Source organism: Solanum dulcamara, chromosome 1, assembly GCF_947179165.1.
Source record: "Solanum dulcamara chromosome 1, daSolDulc1.2, whole genome shotgun sequence".
NCBI lineage: Eukaryota > Viridiplantae > Streptophyta > Magnoliopsida > Solanales > Solanaceae > Solanum > Solanum dulcamara.
The window spans coordinates 77,927,443-77,947,809 of NC_077237.1; the positions used below are offsets into that span (position 1 = coordinate 77,927,443).

Here is a 20,367-nt window from a genome sequence, read left to right on the forward strand (position 1 = left end):
GTTAAGTATATAATTTTAAAATTATTCTTATTAATAAAACAACAACCACAAAAAAAAGTGTAGTCTCACAAAGTGAATTCAAGGAGATTAGAGTATATGCAGATCTTACCCCATTTTAGAGATAAAGAGACTGTTTTTAGACCCTTAGTGCAAGAAAACCTCCCAGATAATAATGAAAGTATAAGAAACAACATATAGAGGCCGTTTGGATTGACTTATAAGCTGTTTTCAACTTTTTTTGATGTTTGACTGGTCAACTTAAAGTCATTTTGTGCTTAAAATAAGCCCCAATAATAGTTGAATTTATTTGGATGAACTTATTTTAAGCAGTTTATAAGTTGAAAACAGCTTATAAGTCAAAAAAAAAAGTTGATCTGCACCTACTTTTTTTAAAACTTATAAACAGTTTTCAACTTATAAGCTGCTTAAAAATAAGTCAATCCAAACAAGCTAATAGTTAAAAAAAAAAAAAACATATAGTAATAGAACGATACTACAACAACATAATATGATAGTTGAAGTACAAAAAAGAACAGATAGTAACAGAAATCGAAGAACTACAAGGATAATATTATGTTGGTAGTATGGACGAACTACAAGACATGCACTCCTACCTACTAACATTCTACCCTAATTCGAGTCCTCCATAACCTTCTAACTAAGATCATATCCTCGGTAAGCTAAAATTGCCCACGTCATGTCTAATCATCTCTCCCAATATTTCTTTTGTCTACCTTTACCTCTCTCTCAATCATCCATTGCCAACCTCTTACATGTCCACACTAAGACATTTGTGCATCTCCTCATCACAAATTAGATCCATTTCAACCCTACTTCCCACATTTTGTCCTCAATTGAAGTCACTTTCACCTTGTCTCAGATATTCTCGTGTCTAAACATATCTTTCCTAATATGCCACACATACATAACAAAATCCTGATATCCTAGTAATAGATTATTCTTATGCACTTTAATAAATTTGAAAAATAATTGCTTAACTACAAGAACAAAACTTAAAAAAATTAATATACCAAACAAGTCAAAAAATAATAATTCTAAAAACAAAAATGATATATATTGTATAGTAAAATCTCTATAAATGCATATATTTGGGATCGAAAAAATATTCATTTATCGAGATTATTAGTTTATTGATAAATGCATAAAATATTTATTTATCGATAAATAAATATTTATTATTTTAGAGAGTATTTTGCAGTATGTGCCATAAGAAAGAAAAAAAATATATTTGAATTAAGAATTTCAAAAGTTTAAATCTAGGAAACTAAAAAGTATAATCTTTGCATATTTATTATTTAAATCTAGGAAAGCTGTGAAGTTTAATGTTTCTAATTGTATTCATGTATATAGAATATGAAGAGATTTTATGTTAACTATAAAAGGAAAAAACCAGATGTTTAAAAATCATAATCCAAGTATAATGTCTTCCCATCATTTGAAAGACATACAAAATCGTCTTTAAGCAATAAGGATGAGATTAATTTTGGTTTTGGTAGGAAGAAAAAACAATCAACTATATAATCATATTTTAAAAAGAAATAGTTATTAATCTAGTATTATTGATTGATTAAATATATATAGATTCATGATGTATTCTAATAATTATTATTTTATATTTTTTCTAGACCTTTAATATTTTATTTTTATTTATTATCTAATAAATATTACTTTAATATAAATGAATCTGAGCGGAGAAAAATATATCTTTGGCATGTTTGGTACCTATTCTTCAGTCTTCACACATTGTTTCGTAAAACCCTTCCCGCTCTTAAACCTCCAGTGCTTTACCTTTCGCCTTTCGGTCCCTTCGAATCTTGGATATGGAGATTGACGAGGGCACATCTCCTAGCTATTTTGACCCAGAAAATCTTAGCACAAGAGAGCGATTTCGTCGATACGGGTATCTGTTTCTGCAATTTTCAGTTTCCCCATTTCGATTTTTTACCTTAAAAATGGTCTTTTTCTTTTCTATTGCGTCTATGTAGATTGTAAAAATTGAAGTTTAGTTGTTACACTTACACTTGCTTCCATCTTTGCTAGGTTAGAGGCTAACAAGTTTGAGGTTGAGCAAACCTTTAGTTTTAGAAAACCCTTAACTTATTTAGTAATTGGAATGTCATGAGTTCTAATAGAGCGTAGAATGAATAAAGATAAATGGTTTAGCTGACCTAAACTATTTCGGGATGGAGGTATGGTTGATTGATTGATTGATGACTGTCAATTGATGTAGGCCTAGCTTCTGCATAGCTATTCGTGCATTGTAGTGCCTGAAGTAGGAAGTTCTGAATCTATCGAGAGCGTTTGATGTTTTCGTATTATGATGCCCGGTGCTTATTCATTCATTGTGGTAGTTTGATGTTCAGATCATAATTATCACTTAGAGGTGTGGTGGGATTGTTGGAATCTCTTCATCCTTGATTCGAATTTGGGCCCTGAGAATGAAGAACCTTTAGATGAGGGGTGCTTTACTCCTTAGGCCTACCCAATGCAAACTCGGTAGCAAAAAGAAAAAAAAGAGAAGAGATGTTTCAGCTCATAATTTCTTTTTTGGAGAACTCACATCTAATTTTAGGAAAAGAGAGAGTGGGCAGGGATAGAAAGGTACAGTTCTTGCTAGAGCCAGATTTATAATTTTTAATCCGTTATTGTGAAGTACCATTGCACCTACTATCCTTATGTGATAATGAGTGTGGAATTACTAAATATATATATTTTAAAGGGAACATTCAATTATATATATGCTCTAATTGGCCACTACTCCAGCTGGACGATGTGTGCAGAGTGCAGACTCATATATATAATGCCTAAGATTGACACTTGTTTTTGATATGGATTTCAAGCCTTAGTTCTCCCACTTGTGGGATTTCACTGGGTATGTTATTGTTTCAAGTCTTAGTTCTGTATTTATTTACCTTTCCTAGTTCTTTTTGTAGCTTTCAAGTTTGTCTGCCTCTCCGTAACTTTGAACCAATTGTCGGTCATCAAATTGACTATCTTCTTATTTGATGAAGTAAGAGGACAATAAATTAACTATCTTGTTACACGTGTTTAGTCCTTTAAGTCTATTAACCTTACTATACAATTTAACATAAGAGGCAGTGCACACATAAGTGAAAGAAACTCCTTGGCAAGAGACATTTGGATGTAGCAGTTGAGCATATATTGAGGGAGAGAAAATTGGCAAAGGATTGGCAGAGGGTGTGCACCTTCAATGCTGCGAACGCGCTAAAACCTAAGAGCTGGCTATTGTTGTGAGAATTCTTATAGAGGATAGTTTTATAATGAACATTGAACCTGCAACCATGGGTTTTATCGAGTGGTCAATAGAGTGAGTTGAGTACCACGAGGTCTTAGATTTAAATATTAGCGAAAACAAAAATACTAAATGAATTCTTCTCATCTGTTCAATGCTTGGTGGACAGAGTCATCCAAGACCTTTTGGCTGTGCTATTGGGAACAATAGGATCTTGTGGAATTAGGTTAGAGGTGTGAGGAATATGAACAGAGTAGGAATCTTAGAAGATGAAGAGCTTAGGGAGAGAGGGTCAATGATAGGATGATGATGATTAAGTTAGTCCTTGGAGGATTTGCTATGAACATTATTAGTGCACACGCATGTGGGCTTGGACGAGGAGGAGAAAAAGAGCTTTTGGGAGCTTTTGGATGAGGTGGTGAGAGGTATGCCAAGAATTGAGAAGATTTTCATTGAAGGAGATCTCAATGGGCATATTGGTCAATCCCCGATGGGTTATGGCTTTGTGCATGGAGGCTTTGGTTTTTGGGATAGGATCAAAAGAGGAGTCTCACTTTTGAATTTCACAAGAGCCTTTGGGTTGTTGGTAGCCAATTCAAGTTTCTTGAAGAAGGAAAATCATTTGGTTACCTTTCGTTCTTTGATGGCCAAGACTTAGATAGACTCTTTGCTCCTCAGAAAGGGCGATAAAGGTCTTTGTAAAGACAGAAAGGTTATCTCAAGTGAGAATATTTTGATCCAACATAAGCTCTTGGTGATGGATTTAGAGATCAAGAAGGGGAGGAAGAAGAGGGGTGTGGATAATAGATCAAGAACGAGAGGAGGAAGGGGGTTGTGGATGACCAATCGAGAATCAAATGAGACAGTTTGACTATGACCAGTGCCCTAGAGATAGGAGAGAAGTTGGCAGATGTAGGAGCTTGGGGGAGTAGTTGTGAGTGGACAATATGTGAGATAAGACTGTAGTTTCTTTAGGGAGACAACTAGAGAGGTGTTGGGTGTCTCGAGAGGCCGATCTGGTAGGCATAGAGGGGATTGGTAGTAAAAATAGAGAAGTACAAGGGAAGGTGGATACAAAGAAAGTCGCTTACGTGAAGTTGGTGGAGAGTAAGGATGAGGAGGAAGTATGAGATGACTAGAAAGGAGACAAAGTTAGCGGTTACAGCGACAAAAACAACATTTGAGTGCTTGTATGCAGAATTAGAGGACAAAGACGGGGATAAAAGTTATACATGCTAGCCAAAGCTAGAGAGAGGAAGGCCCGTGACCGTGATCAAGTGAAGTGCATTAAGGATGTGGATGACAGGGTACTAGTGGAGAAGGTACTCATTGGAAGGAGATGACAGTCATACTTTGATAAACTCTTAAACAAAGAACAGACAAAGACATTGTGCTGGGGGATTTGGAGCACTCCAATAAGCATTGTGATTATGGGTATTGTTGGCGTATAAAGGTTGATGAGGTTAATGCTGTTATTCATAGGATGCGTAAGGGTAGAGCAATTAGGCCAGATGTGATTCAGGTGGATTTTTGGAAGAGCACAAACAGGGTAGGCATGGAGTGACTGACTGAGTTGTTTAATGTTGTTTCAAGATAGTAAAGATGCCTGAAGCATGGAGATGGCGTATTATGAATTCATTGTACAAGAACTAGAGTGGCATTCAGACTTGCAATAACTATAGGGGTATCAAGCTGCTAAGCCCACACTATGAAGATTTGGGAGAAGGTGGTAGAGATGAGGGTGAAGATAGTCGTAACTATCCCCCAGAACCAGTTCGGATTATTCTAGGACGCTCAACTATAGAAGCCATTCATCTCGTAAGAAGACTGGTGGAGCAGTATAGGGAGAGGAGGAAGAACTTACATATTATGTTTATCGACCTTGAAAATGCTTATGACAAAATCTCTAGGGAGGTTCTATGAAGGTGCTAGGAGTTTAGAAGTGTACCTATAGCGTACACTAGGTCGAGTAAGGACAAGTATGATGGAGTCAAGATTCTAGTACGAATAGTGAGAGCAGACTTAAAGCACTTTCCCATATTGATAGAGTTGCACCAGGGTTCAGTTCAACCTTTAGCCCATTTTTATTTGCCTTGTTGATAGATGTATTGACGTGGCATATTCAAGGTGAAGTTACATGGTGTATGTTATTTGCGGATGCCGTAGTTTTGATTGACTCACACAATAGAGTTAACACTAAGTTAGAAGTTTGGAGACAGACCTTGGAGTCTCAAGGGTGCAGGTTGAGCAGAACCAGATGTTTTGAGAATAACAACAATTTTGTCCAACAAATCAAGATGAATTGTATTTTACTCTTTTGTATTTGGTGTAGACAGTCTCACTCGATAGAAATCGGTTGAAATTCTAGATGTACTAGACTCCCTCTAGAAGACTAGAATAGCTCCAGTTTCTTCGAGTCTTTTGGTGTAAATATGGTGCAAGTTCAACCAATGTACCGGTTGATCTTGATCATTCATAGAAAAATACAAAGTTATCAATGTGTAAGTGAGGCTTGATACATATATCATTCAAAAGAGAGGTCGTTTCAAGTATCTTAGGTCGATTATCCAGAGGAATTGAGAGATTGACGAGGATGTCACTCACGGTATTAGTGCAGGGTGGGTGAAATAGAGGCTCACATTTGGAGTCTTGTGTGATAAGAATGTGCCATTGTTGCTACCAATAGCACACACAAGTGTATGCGGTCAATCAAGTAATATAGTGACTCTTTTGAGCTAGATTATCAAACCCAAAGAACTTAAAATTAGCAAATACTTTATTCTCGATGTCATCGTACTTAAATGAAAGTGAGGTAAATCGTTTTGATTGATTCTATTCTAATAACTGGAAGTGATTAAACAAATTAAAACTAACTAATTAATGATTCAATTTAAAGTGGAGTTATCAAGGATTTAGGAAATTCCAGGGCTGCAACTTAGCATGCGTTCAAGCATGCTATTCCTTCCTTTAGAATTTGATAGGTTATCAAGCTATTGATTTACACGGTTAATTTTACGATCATGATCTTTCGACCTCTAATTGCCTACCACCGTTGACAGTCTAACTACATCGTTGAGCGGGAATAGGCATGAACCAACCATGGAGCATTAAGCTATCTTCTTATTTCGTAACCAAACGCGGTATACTAGGTATGTCTCTTTCCTAGATACGAAATACTCTTTAAGTTTTAACCTAGAATGAACACGTTTCTTTCATTCCTCGTTCTATCCCTCTATTCCTCTCTCAAGTTCAAAAGTTGCCAAGAAATGTATTCTAATGTTGATCAGACATTAAAATAGTAAAAGGAAGAATACAAGAATAACTTAAAGTGAGAACCCATCTTCATCCAAAGAAACTCATCTTAAGCCATCACCCTGTAGCCATAACCCTAGAATTAGGGAATTTAGCTACTCATGATGTGATTCATAACAATAATATGTTTACAAATGAAAATATGGAAATAGTAGAAATAAACCCTAGTGTTCAGTGTTCTTGAGAATAGGTCGTCCAAGTCGTTCTCCATCGAATTAGAAAATAACGGGTAAAGTTACTGCCATGTGACCAGGAAGTCACAGATTCAAGCCTTGGAAATAACCTCTGGCAAAAATGCAAGGTAAGGCTGCGTGCAATAGATTCTTGTGGTCGGGCCCTTTTCCGGACCCTGCGCATAGTGGGAGCTTAGTGCACCGGGCTGCCCCCTTTCTAACAAATAATAAAACTTGTCTATTAATAGAGTTGGAAAAAATGCGGCCAATTTTTAACTCGTCGTGTACCTGTTCCATAGCTTTAGGTTAAAAAATGTTGTTCTTTTCCTCGATGCGGACGCATCACACACTTCACTGTATCAAAATTTCATTTGCTGCCAAATAATCTTTCCCAGGTCTGCGATGCGGACACAAGGCGGACTTTACTGTTTCACCATGATATAGCTCCGTCCTTAAGCCTTTAGCTCCTATTTTCAGCTTGACTTCCATTTTTGCCCTTTTTTTGTTCGTTTTGCGCAATTTTCACCCTACAAGCACCTAATCATATTGGTTAGTAAAAACACTAGAAAATCTAACTAAACTACTATAACCCACATAAGATTTGCTCTCGAAACTAACTTAAAGCATGAGTCCAATTGGCCATTTAGCGTATAAATATGCCTAAGATTAGCCATCTAAACTTAAATGCAAGTTCTACAGAGTGATGGTTAGACCGGCTATGTAGTATAGTGCGAAGTGTTGGCCCGTTAAGAATTCTCACATTTAGAAGATGAAAGTGGCTGAGATGAGGATATTGCGATGGATGTGTGTGTATACTAGGAGATATGAAATTAAATATGAGGATATCCAAATCAAGTTAGGGGTGACTTCGGTGGAAGACAAGATGTGTAAAGGAATGTTGAGATGGTTTGGGCATGTGATGAGGAGATACACGGATGCTCTAGTGTAGAGGCGTGAGAGGTTGGTTATGGATGGATTCAAGAAAGGTAGACCAAAGAAGTATTGGGAGAGGTGATTCGATAGAACATGACACAGTTGCAACTTATCAAGGAGATGACCTTAGATAGGAAGGTATAGAAGACACGGGTAGAAGGTTAGTAGGTAGGAGTGCTTTCTTGTTGCCCTTACTAGTAGTCTTAGGACTACTTTTTTAGTTTCTTTGTTCTTCGATTTTTGTGACTATCTATTATTTCGTGTAGTTTTTTTGTAGTATTATTTTGTCGTAATACTGTTTAGTTACTGTTTGTTATTTTTGTTACTATCTATTGTCTATTATACTTCCATTATCTCTTTTTATAGACTGTTTTTGTCTTGAGCCGGGGTCTATCGGAAACAACCTCTCTACCTCAGAGGTGAGGTAGAGGGTAAGGTATGCGTACTCTCCACCCTCTCCAGACTCCACTATGTGGGATTACATTAGGTATGTTGTTGTTACCTGGTACCTTTGGGCTGTGCTGGTGGGAGGTAACAAGTACGCTGTGGAATTAGTCGAGGTGTGCACAAGCTGGCCCGCTGCCCCTATAGCATGGTTATAAAAAAAAAGGAATGCTGAACTTCCTTAAAAAATATTGGAGAAAGATAATAGAACTAATACAATTGGATTCTCCTAATAATTTATAAGAGAATGTGGATTTGTGTATAGTGGACCTTGGAGTGGCTATTTTGCCGAAAGTATCTAGACTGTGGTAGTTGAAGGTCTCTTGCTTATATGTTTGTAGCAACTATAGACTCTGAATGTTTATATGTTTTTTTTCCTTTTTAAAAAATTTATATTGGCACTAAAGCATCGGTACCATGAGCAGGAAAAGGAGTTCAGGATCAAGCCTATCTCCTCACCGGGAAAGATCTGCTGCTAGGATCAGTGAAATCAGATCGAATGGCGCACTTTTTATGGAGAATATCAAACAAGAATTTGAAAGTATTGATGCTAATGTAACACCTTCTGGAATACAAACTGCTTCTAGGAGGAGACCCTCTCATGATAGCCATGGGATATCAGATACAGATACTGATTTGATTCGTCGAGGTGGAAGCCTTTCCCTTAGAACTTGCAAGGTGGAGCATGATGCATCACAAGACAGTGGAGACTCAACATTTACTTTATTTGCCTCCCTACTGGATTCAGCTCTTCAAGGTGCTTATTAGTAAGATTGTTTTAAACTAGTTATAAACTTATTTACGGTGGGAGGCGAGGTCACAATTCTTTAATCAACAGAAAATGCTTGGGCTTGTGATGTCTTCAATTATAATGTTTTGAGAGTAGAGAACCGGGAATATCTTTTAAGTAATCTTGTGAAGAGCTGAATCATATTGTCATATCAACTTGAATATTGTGTTTAGACATCTGACAGATCCACAATTGAAATATAATATAGACCTTTTCCCTATGAAAAAATAGAAAATAATGTACTTTCCATATTGGTTGAGTTTTTCTTCTTTTTAATATTTGCAAAAAAGTTTCTTGTGATTCAAATTTTTAAAATTATAAGTCTATTAGGATTGTTTGGGATTGAGGTGTGGTGGATTGATTGATTAACTGATTCTTTTAGGACTAAAAAGGAATTTCTCGTCTTGAATGTCTAATCAGTTTGAGAAGTAAAGAGGCGTGATACATATTTGTAAGCTCTGTATCGTGATTTATGTAATTAACTTGTGTTTATTTAGCTTCCTTTGGGATTTTCTGCATTCTCATTATTTAGGTGCCGTTTGGCCCCAAATATTTTTGGGAAAAACTTGAAAAAAACTTGGGAACTAGTATTTGGCCATATAATTTGCCATTACTTGTTAAATATATTTGGCAAATATCCCAAGTTCCCAAGTTCTAGAAAAAACTAGAACTTGGGAACTTGGTAAGTTTTAAAATTTTAAAAATTACCCCAAACTTTTATATTTTATAAAAACACCCATCATTTATTAATTCCAACTAATATTTATCAACCAACTTACTCCATTAATTGGCAAACCAACACCATTAAATAATATCTCTATCTACCTCCTCCGGAAAAAAAATAGTTTAAGTGACAAGATTGAGAAAAAAAGAACAATTTGTTTTTAATGCGATTAATGTATTGTTCTTGCACATATTGTTATGTTGTTGTTGTTGATTGTTATCAATTATGTTATAAGTTTTTTTTTAATGGAACATGTTCATTATAAAATGATAGTACTAACTTATGGGTATTTTTAATAATTTTTAGAACTTATGGGTACAAAATAATATTTTTGAAACAATCAAATATTCTTGGGAAAATTTATGGCCAAATGCATGGTGAAACTTCACCAAAACTTCACCCAAAAATAACTTGTCAAGAATATTTGGGAATTTGGGGCCAAACGCTAGCTTAGATTTATAAACTAAAGAACTAATTTAATGATTTCTATTGCGCGTTTATGGTTTCTTCTCTGGTGAAATCTCGTATCTAAGATGTCTACATGTTTTCTAGTAACTTACACAGATCTGATGTTAAACAACAACAACAACAACCCAGTGAAATCCCACAACGTGGGGTCTGGGGAGGGTAGAGTGTACGCAGACCTTACTCCTACCAAGGTAGGACGGTTGTTTCCGAGAGACCCTCGGCTCAAAAAAGGCATAAAAGGGGGTCAGATAAGGTTAAGAAATTCAAAGCGCTATATGAAAATAAATAACGAAGGCATCACAGATAAAATAGAGTAATCAAAAGTACTGAAAGTAATAAATAGTAACAGAAATAGCAGAAATGAGAGCACAAGGAATTGTAATGTGCTAGTGCGCCTATGAATAGGGAAGAATAACGAGACTATGTACTAGCCTTCTATCCTAATGTGGGTCCTCCACACCCTCCTATCTAAGGTCATGTTCTCGGTAAGCTGTAACTGAGCCATGTCCTGTCTAATCACCTCTCCCCAATACTTCTTCGGCCTACCCCTACCTCTTCTGTAACCATCCATGACCAACCTCTCACACCTCCTCACTGGGTCATCTGTGTCTTTCCTCTTCACATGTCCAAACCATCTCAGTCGCATTTCCCGCATCTTGTCCTCCACCGAGGCCACTCCTACCTTGTCCCGAATAGCGTCATTTCTAATCCCGTCGCTCCTGGTGTGACCACACATCCATCTCAACATTCTCATCTCGGCAACTTTCATCTTTTGAATGTGAGAGATCTTAACTGGCCAACACTCTGCCCCATACAACATAGCCGGTCTAACCACCACTTTGTAGAACTTGCCCTTAAGTTGTGGTGGCACCTTCTTGTCGCATAGCACTCCGGAAGCGAGCCTCCATTTCATCCACCCTGCCCCAATACGATTTGTGACATCATCGTCAATCTCCCCGCTGCCTTGCATGATAGACCCAAGATACTTGAAACTACTTCTCTTTTGAATGGCTTGGGCACCAAGCTTAACTTCCACGCCAACCTCCTGAGGTGTCTCACTGAACTTGCACTCTAAGTACTCTGTCTTGGTCCTACTCAGCTTAAACCCTTTAGACTCCAAGGTATATCTCCAATCCTCCAGCTTAGCATTAACTCCACTACGAGTCTCATCAATCAGGACTATGTCATCCGCGAAAAGCATACACCATGGCACCTCGCCTTGAATTTGTCGCGTCAATGCATCCATCACCAAGGCAAATAAAAATGGACTTAGAGCTGATCCTTGATGCAACCCCATCCCAACTGGGAAATGCTCTGAGTCCCCTCCTACTGTCCTTACCCTGGTTTTGGCTCCCTCATACATGTCCTTGATCACCCTAATGTATGCCACAGGTACATCTTTAGCCTCCAAACATTTCCATAGTATCTCTCTTGGAACTTTATCGTAGGCCTTTTCTAAGTCGATGAATACCATATGCAAGTCCCTCTTACTCTCCCTATATTGCTCCACCAGTCTCCTCATAAGATGGATGGCTTCTGTAGTTGAGCGTCCCGGCATAAATCCGAACTGGTTCTCTGAAATAGACACGCCTCTCCTCACCCTCATCTCCACCACTCTTTTCCACACTTTCATAGTGTGGCTTAGTAACTTGATACCTCTATAGTTGTTGCAACTCTGGATATCCCCTTTGTTTTTGTATAGAGGGATCATTACGCTCGACCTCCATTCTTCGGGCATCGTTGCCGTTTTAAAGATGACATTAAATAACCTAGTCAGCCACTCCAAACCTACCAAGCTGGCGCTCTTCCAAAATTCCCCAGGAATCTCGTCAGGTCCGGTTGCTCTTCCTCAGCGCATCCTACGAACAGCACCCTTAACCTCTTCGACCTTAATACTCCTGCAATATCCCAAATTGCGACGCCTCTCTGTATGTTCCAAATCTCCCAACACAAAGTCTCTGTCCCCTACGTCATTCAAGAGTTTATGAAAGTATGACTGCCACCTCTGTTTAATGAGAGTCTCTTCTACCAATACTTTTCCATACTCGTCCTTAATGCACTTCACTTGATCCACATCGCGTTCCCTTCTCTCCCGCGCCCTGGCTAGCTTGAACAATTTCCTATCCCCACCTTTTTCTTCTAGTTCAGCATAAAGGCGTTCAAAAGCTATCGTTTTTGCCGTCGAAACAGCCGACTTCGCCTCCTTCTTCGCTATCTTATAAAGTTCCTTATTCGTCCACTTCTCCACCTCATCCGTGCTTTCTATCAACTTCGCGTACGCCATTTTCTTTACTTCCACCTTCCCTTGCACTTCTCCATTCCACCACCAGTCCCCTTGATGTCGACTACGACTACCTGTCGAGACTCCCAACACTTCCCTTGCTACAACCCTAATACAACTAGTCGTCCTATCCCACACACTGTTCGCATCCCCACTACTATTCCAGGCCCCCATGTCCTTCAATTTCTCTCCCATCTCCAGGGCACTAGCCGTGGTCAAACTCCCCCATCTGATCCTAGGTCGATCATTCCCGACCCTCTTCTTCCTCGTCATCTTGATCCCTAAATCCATTACCAAGAGCTTATGTCGGGTTGTAAGGTTGTCTATCGGAATGACCTTGCAGTCTTTGCACAGACCTTTATCATCCTTCCTAAGGAGTAAAAAGTCTATCTGAGTCTTAGCCACCGAACTACTGAAGGTTATCAAGTGGTCCTCCTTTTTTGGGAAATTCGAATTAACTATCACCAACCCAAAAGCTCTTGCGAACTCCAAAAGTGAAACTCCTCCTCCATTTCTGTCCCCGAAGCCAAAGCCTCCATGCACATCGTCATACCCTCCCGAAATAGACCCGATGTGACATTTTAATCTTTATGTTGATCGGATCTTGAATTATTCACAATCCTATTTAGTTTTTTCTATATTTACGAAGATGACGTCCGGTGCTTTCAGTAGAAGCTGGATTCAATAGGAAACTGAGAGAGACAGACAAAAAAATTCTGGAATTATTTCTGTTAAGACATACTCTTCTCTATTTGGTATGGATCATGCGTGTGGAATAAAGAAAGTTTGGTGTTTTTTAAATCAAACTTCAAATAGTTTGGTACACTCACTTTTTTACAGATAGAACATGTTAGGACTATTAGATCTTATATACTACCTGAATTGGGCTCTGGAAAGACTTGAACTATAGATATATGGACATTATGCACCGCAGATCAATTTGTCAGTCTTAAGGAGAAAATTTTCTTAGTATGCCATGAATGAAGAACTATGTTTTAGAATTTGATACCTAACTGTTTCTGTTTCTATTTGCTGTAGGGTTAATTTCTATCCCTGATTTGATATTACATTTTGAGAATTGTTGCCGCGAAGTCTCAGAGTCAATTAGGTATGTATGTTGCTCTATTGTAGTGCATTCTATCCCAAATTGAATGTCTCTATTTGACTGTTTATATCTTTTAGTGAGAACTGACAATGTGTTTTTGTAAATTGTTGACTGGTTAAAATACGAGTTCCAGAAGTTACCTTTGATTCTATAGGAATAAGAACTAGACGAGTCTAATGAATGAAAAAAGAAGGAAAAAAAAAGAAAAAAAAAGGAAAGAGATGAATTGTTAAGAGATGGAGAACTGCTGTTCTGGATTTTTGTTGAAATAAAGCTAAAAGGACCGGTGGACATTCAATTCACCTGAAATGTATGAGAGAATATGCTTTTTTTGATTATGGCTAGGTTTGTAGTTACTTTCAGTGAACCCTTTTTGATCCAAAAATACTCAAGTATCATCAATTACATGCTTGGGTTCTTTAAGTGATTGACAATCTCAAATTCCTACCGCTGAGATATTTTGACTCCTCTTTAACCTGGGTGAAAACTGGATAAACTTCTCTCAAGTTATTCCAGATTAACAAACTAAGATGTCGAAATTGGCTTGACTTTCCTTCCGCAAGATCAGACTAATAGAATCCCACAAGTAGGGGTGTACATAGGTCGGTTTGGTTAGGTTTTTTCATTTACCAAACCAAACCAACTATGTCGCCCCAAGCCAAGTCAAACCAAACCACTAATCAGTTTGATTTGGTTTATCAATTTTGGTGCGATTTGACGGTTTTCCACCCCTGCACACAAGTGCGTTTTTTAATCCAAAAATACTCGAGTATCATCAATTACATGCCTGTGTTCTTTGAAGTGATTGACAATCTCAAATTCCTGTTGCAGGAATATTTTGAATCTTAACTTGGAAAGACTGGATAAACTTCTCTCCGACTTTATCTAGATTCACAAACTAGGATCTCAAAATTAGGTTGACATTCCTGCTAAGGCCTCATTTGTTTGCACTCAATGAAAGTCTGAATCTAAATGTTCAGACCTTAGGCCATTAAGTGCATTTGTTCACATTAAGAATTAAGCACTTTCGTCTGGATAAGTCTTAACCATTAAGATCCCGAACAAAGTCTTAATATCATTAAGAAATATATTTGTGTGGATAATTTTCACCACTACTATATCCACAATCACTAGCCATCACTACTAACCACCTCTGTCATCACAACCACCACCACTACCATTGTCAACCATCATTACTCCCGCCAACCACCTCTACCAACCACCACATACTATCAGTCTCTACTGCACGTACCATCTCCAAATTATATTCATTATCACTGCCACCAACACTATCAACCACTACCATCACTGCAACCAATCCCTACTACCAACCACCTCCACCATCACAATTAGCACTGCCGCCGACACATCCTCAATCACCACACATTCTTCCACCACCACCATCAACACTGCCGACTACTAACATAACTTCACCCTCACAACCATCATCACCACTATCAACTGCCACCATCACGCAGACAGTACAACATCAACTGTCTCCACCATTACAACTATCACCACCATCATTACTAGCCATTAACACCAGCCATTACCACCACTACAAACTATGCCATCATCATTAGCGAATATAAATGTTTCATTTTTTTAATCAAATGATAATTTTATTTTAATAATTTTTTTATTTGAATTGTATACTTATTATGTTTACAAATAATTAAACTATGCACATTCTTGTAAAACAAACAATCTTAATAATTCAGTGTTCAAATCTAGAGACAATATCTTAATAATTCAGCTGTGCATTCAAATTCAGACGTCTTAATCTTAATGAAAACAAATAAGGCCTAAAAGAGTCCCTTAAAACCTTATACTAGTTTTTCCATTTTGGTCCAAAGGGCTCTTTGTCAACCTTCCTTTTTTCTTCTCTTACTGCGTCCTTTGTGCGATCATTTAAATCTGCTATACAATATCACCTGCAACTGCTGTTGTGAAGAGGATTTTCCTCTTTAGTAAAATAATTGTTCGTTCTCTCCGATCTGTAGAGAAAGTTATTTTTATAAAAAAAGATAAGGATAATGGTTGTAATGACTAAAATAGTAAAAGAAAAGAATCTAACATGCCACATTTGTGAAATTGATGGTGTTTGCCAACATTCTCCAATGTTAATGTGAACATTGTAATCTAGTCCCAAATAGAGGATATATCTGTTGTGTTTTCATGTGAGACTGCAATATTTTATAATTTTTTCCTGTAGGTATGGTTCTAATGAAATGCACAGAGTTATGGAGGACAAGTTGATGAGACAGAAGGCTCGGATTTTGCTTGATGAAGCAGCTTCATGGTCTCTCTTGTGGCATCTTTATGGAAAAGGAAATAAATCGTCAACCTTTTATACCTATGTTCTTAAATTATCAGTAGACAAGTTTTGCCACATCTTACTTTTGGTAGTGAAAGAATTGTGCATGTCTTGGATATGTTACCATTCTAAAAAAGTTGTGTATGTCTTTGGGAAAGGCTTAATTGTTACTCCATTTGTCTTAATTCATATGACTCAAATTAACTTTTTCTCAGTTTGAGTTTTTTGCTTCATGAAAATCTAATCATCATTGTAGATAGTATTCTCAATGTAGTTTTGAAGTGTCCAAGATTCAATTTGGAAATTTGAATTAATGGACATCATGGTCAACTTGAAACATGATAATTTTGATGACAAAAAGTCATCTCTCATAGGTAGGATGGAGTGAATATTTTTCTTCCATCTAACTATAAAAATATGAAAATATGTGTGCACAGTTGACACTTGGAGATAACCTTTTTATGTAATACTCCCTCCGTTTCAAAAAGAATGATCTGCCTTCCTTTTTAGTCTATTTAAAAAAGAATGATCTTTTTCCTTTTTTGGCAACAATTAAATTTCAGCTTTCCACATGACATGTTTAAGGCCACAATATTAAATGGCATTTTGGTACATTTGACATAACTTTAATATAGGACCACAAGATTGAAAGTCTACTTTATTTTCTTAAACTCTGTGCCAATTCAAACTAGACCATTCTTTTTGAAATGGAGGGAGTATTAGAATTCATGTTAGATGCAGAAAAGGTTGAAAAATGTAGATCTTGTCATTTCCCTTGTATGTTGGCAAAAACAATTTCATCTTCTTTCTCCTAAGTGATTGTTAAATATGTACTCTGCATTTGGCACTTGAAAAAGGATTTGTGGACGTGAGTCACTTTTAACTGTGTAATAAATCTTCAATCTTCTTGTGGGAAACAACTCACTAATGTCATTATAAAATTAAATATGTTTTTGTTGTGTTTCAGTCATTTTACTGGAAAAGTTTTCATAGCAGGAAGTAGTTTCCTGCTCAAATTCATCGGTTTGATGTTAGCTCTCTTGTTTCATACAGACACTTGTTATTTAAATTGAACATTTCATCCTCTTGCAGGAAATGAAGAGCTTCCCGAAGACCTAATCATGGTGATGTATCTTTAGTTGTTAACAAACCCGTAGTATTGCTGTTTTAGTGTGTTTTGTTTCTTTTAATGTTTAATATTTCTGTATCATATGATTTTCTATACAGTTACCAACTACTTCACACTTAGAAGCTTGCCAATTTGTAGCGAAGAATCATACTGCACAACTGTGCCTCCGCATTGTGCAGTGGCTTGAAGGATTAGCTTCCAAAGCCCTTGATTTGGATAGAAAGGTAATGAGTAAGTAAATGACAAATTTTAACTTGGTTTTAGCACATTTTTTTTGCAGTTCTATCATTTTTGGTGGTCTTCCCTATCCGTTCGTTTCTATTCCTTCAAATCAGTCAAACCTATAATTTAACCAGGGATGTTTCCTTTTCCATTTGCACTTTTTTTCTTTAAAGCAAAAGACGAGTCCAATGACTCAATAAATAAAAGAATTAAACAAGGTTTTACATATTCAGCTTGGCTCAAAATAGGCCCAAATCTGAAGTCCTAAATAAATAAACAGACAAAATCAAAATCTAAAATAAGACAAAAGCCAAATATATCAGATTAGGAAAGTGCAGTCTTACATGTCTGCGTTAATTATAAATATTTACGACATTGTTCTTGTGCATCTCATACCTGCTCCCTGCATCGTTGAATCTGGATGATTGAGGTGAACCTTGATGATTATGACTGTGAAGAAATGGTATCGCAGTACCTTATCTAAACAGAAAAAAGAGATAGTATCACAGTTTTATTGGATGTCCCCTGGAACAAATGGTATCATCCAACACCTTATAACAAAACGATCTCAGTTTGTCATTAAACCAATGATTGCCATTTTTGTCAATCATATTTCCTGGTTTGTTTTTATAGTTAGGGTGTAATGTTTCAGAAAATAGTACCACTATTTGTAGTGTTTCTTCAGAATTTTAAGGCGTTTTTGCCGAATAACAATTTGGAACATATTCCGCTTTTTCGAAAAATGTGTCACTGCAAGCTTTACATGCAATGCACCTAAGTACAATTTATATGTATATTAGAGAAGCTCACAGACTTGGGCAGATCCTTAGAGACCGTATTGGTTATAGGTTTTGATCTTTTTATGTAAATGTGCAAGCACTCTAACTGACTGTGGACCTTGAACCGAGCTTGACCTAAAAAGGGACTTGACTGCATTCCCTGGAAAATATCTGGAGCATGGAGTAATATAATTTGGGGCCCAACATTGGGTAACGAAACATCAGTAATACCGTATTACGAATGTGGACTTTGTACTGAATGCAACCCCCAAAATTATAGCTCATCAGGTGAGGATTATTTGAGATCATATAGTCGAAGATCATTTAGGGATAATGGCTCATAGACTTGACCGATGTGGGACTAAACAGGCTATCATAAGTTTCATCTTCCTTAATTTATCAACTGTGTGATTTTTTCACAGATATTCTGTTTGAGCTTTGTCTGGGATGTAATGAATCAATCAATCAGTTACTCCTTATTTCCACATTAGTGGAATGCCTAGGATGTATTAAAATATTGAAAACTGTTCTTGAGCGAGGAGAGAGTTTCTAGAGTGATTGTTACAGCTCAATTTTTTTGACTATAGTTTAGTAGTGAAGACCTACACTAAATTTGCAGAGAACTTAATAAAATCACAGAATTATGCTTCTTTATCTTGGTCTTTGGTTTGTTAAAGCTTTGTTTGTTAGGACTTGTACTTGGCTCAACTTTGTCCCTGATCTGGTGAAATTCTTTTTTAAGTAAAGCTTTATTTGAGTCGATCCAAGTTTTTTAAAAAAAAATTAAAAGTCAGGCCAGTGGCCCTTTTATTAACAAAAAAACCAAGATCAGAAATATGTACAAATATGCCTGGCCCAAAAGAGACCTAGCCCAACAAATTAAAACAAAAAAGAAAATGACAAGAATTGGAGAAATCCTCAGCTCATTTAGGAAAGTAGGTGTAAAGACACTTCTTCATCGTCTCAATCAAGAACCTCGGGAACGTCTGCATCAGTGTTCAGGAAAGTGAGCGCTTCATCGCTTAAAGCAATGAAGCGAAGCAATGCGAGCCAGTCACGCTTCGCAGACTAGAAGCGATGGAGGTGAAGAGAAGTGTCGCTTTGAACGCTGAAGCACTGAAGTGTGGTGATGCGCGAAGCAAAGGAAGCGACACTTAATTTTTTTTAGGTCTTAAAAGGTCGATTAAAGGGGAAAAAAGAGCCGCGACCTTTTATTTCAAGAGACCCAATTTAATTTGACTACTGCTCTGCTTCTCCTCTAGGATTTTCACACATCTTGAGTTTGTAATTTGAAATTTTGCTTATATATATTGTCTTTATTTATTTTGGTCTTTTTTCTTTTAACTTACGCTTCACTTCAATGAAGCGAGCGCTTCGCTTCACGCTTCGCTTAAAGCGTGAATCAGGGCCTTGTCGCTTTTTTCCGCTTCACGCTTCCCTGAACACTGGTCTGCATCATAGTTGAAAGAAATGGGGATTTTCTTTGTAGTGAACTTCACAGAGGAGACCATTAAAAATGCTCAAGTCTAAGGTTTGTCATTGTGATCAAGGAATGTGAAGAGTAAACAAAAATATACTAATTTACTTTGTCTAAGAAAGATGATTGGTACTGTCTCCAATTATTACTGTACTGCGGCTGCATTGGTATTTTCTCTGTTTGTACTCCTTCTGATACTCATTATTTTGCTCTGTACACACTGATTATACTTTGTTCTTATGGCATTCCCAAATCCGAAATAGTTTTTGGATTTGATTATTGGGTCATGAAATCAGTTTTTGTTGGATGAATGGAGTATGAAAGCATTTCAGAAAGGTATGGTAAGACATCTGAGGAATCCATGAAATAAAGAGGTTAAAAAAAATTAAACAAATCTCTGACAGTCTGATGGATAAAAAAAGGCCTTTGTTCCTAGATTTTTTTAATAATATCTATGATGTTACATCAGATTTCTACTTAGATTTATCTGTTGGGATATTTCTAATTGCAGCAAAAGTTTCAAGGTCTTTGAGCCTGTTTGGATTGGCTTTTGGCTTTTGACTTATAATCCAAAAGCCATAAGTTAGAAATTCTAACTTATGGCTTATTTTTATCATCTTAGCTTAAAACTTAGAAGGAGAGACTTGGAGTAACTGGTAAAGTTGCTGCTATGTGACTAGGAGGTCACGGGTTCAAGCCTTGGAAACAACCTTTGGCAGAAATACAAGGTAAGACTGCGTACAATAGACCCTTGTGGTCAGGCCCTTCCCTGGATCCTGCGCATAGAGGGAGTCTAGTGCACTGGACTGCCCCTTTTTAGCTTAAAACCAAGTGCTTATAAGCACTTTTTTAAATTAGCCAAACGCTCCAAAGGTGCTTAAAAACTATTTTGGCTTAAAAACAATTAAAATAAGCTCCAAACAGGCTTTTCTCTTGCTA

The 20,367-nt window shown here is 37.0% G+C and overlaps 1 protein-coding gene across 1 annotated transcript in view; it reads left to right on the forward strand.

Moving 5' to 3' along the window:
- The first annotated feature begins 1,741 nt into the window (after positions 1-1,741).
- LOC129904899 (nuclear pore complex protein NUP107) overlaps positions 1,742-20,367 on the forward strand; it is a 35,265-nt gene continuing 16,639 nt past the window's right edge. Inside the window, exons 1-6 of the mRNA XM_055980348.1 lie at positions 1,742-1,921; positions 8,562-8,893; positions 13,438-13,507; positions 15,720-15,833; positions 16,912-16,945; positions 17,049-17,174. Coding sequence (XP_055836323.1) covers positions 1,842-1,921; positions 8,562-8,893; positions 13,438-13,507; positions 15,720-15,833; positions 16,912-16,945; positions 17,049-17,174 — 756 coding nt within the window. The 5' untranslated portion in view covers positions 1,742-1,841. The remainder of the gene's footprint in view (positions 1,922-8,561; positions 8,894-13,437; positions 13,508-15,719; positions 15,834-16,911; positions 16,946-17,048; positions 17,175-20,367) is intronic.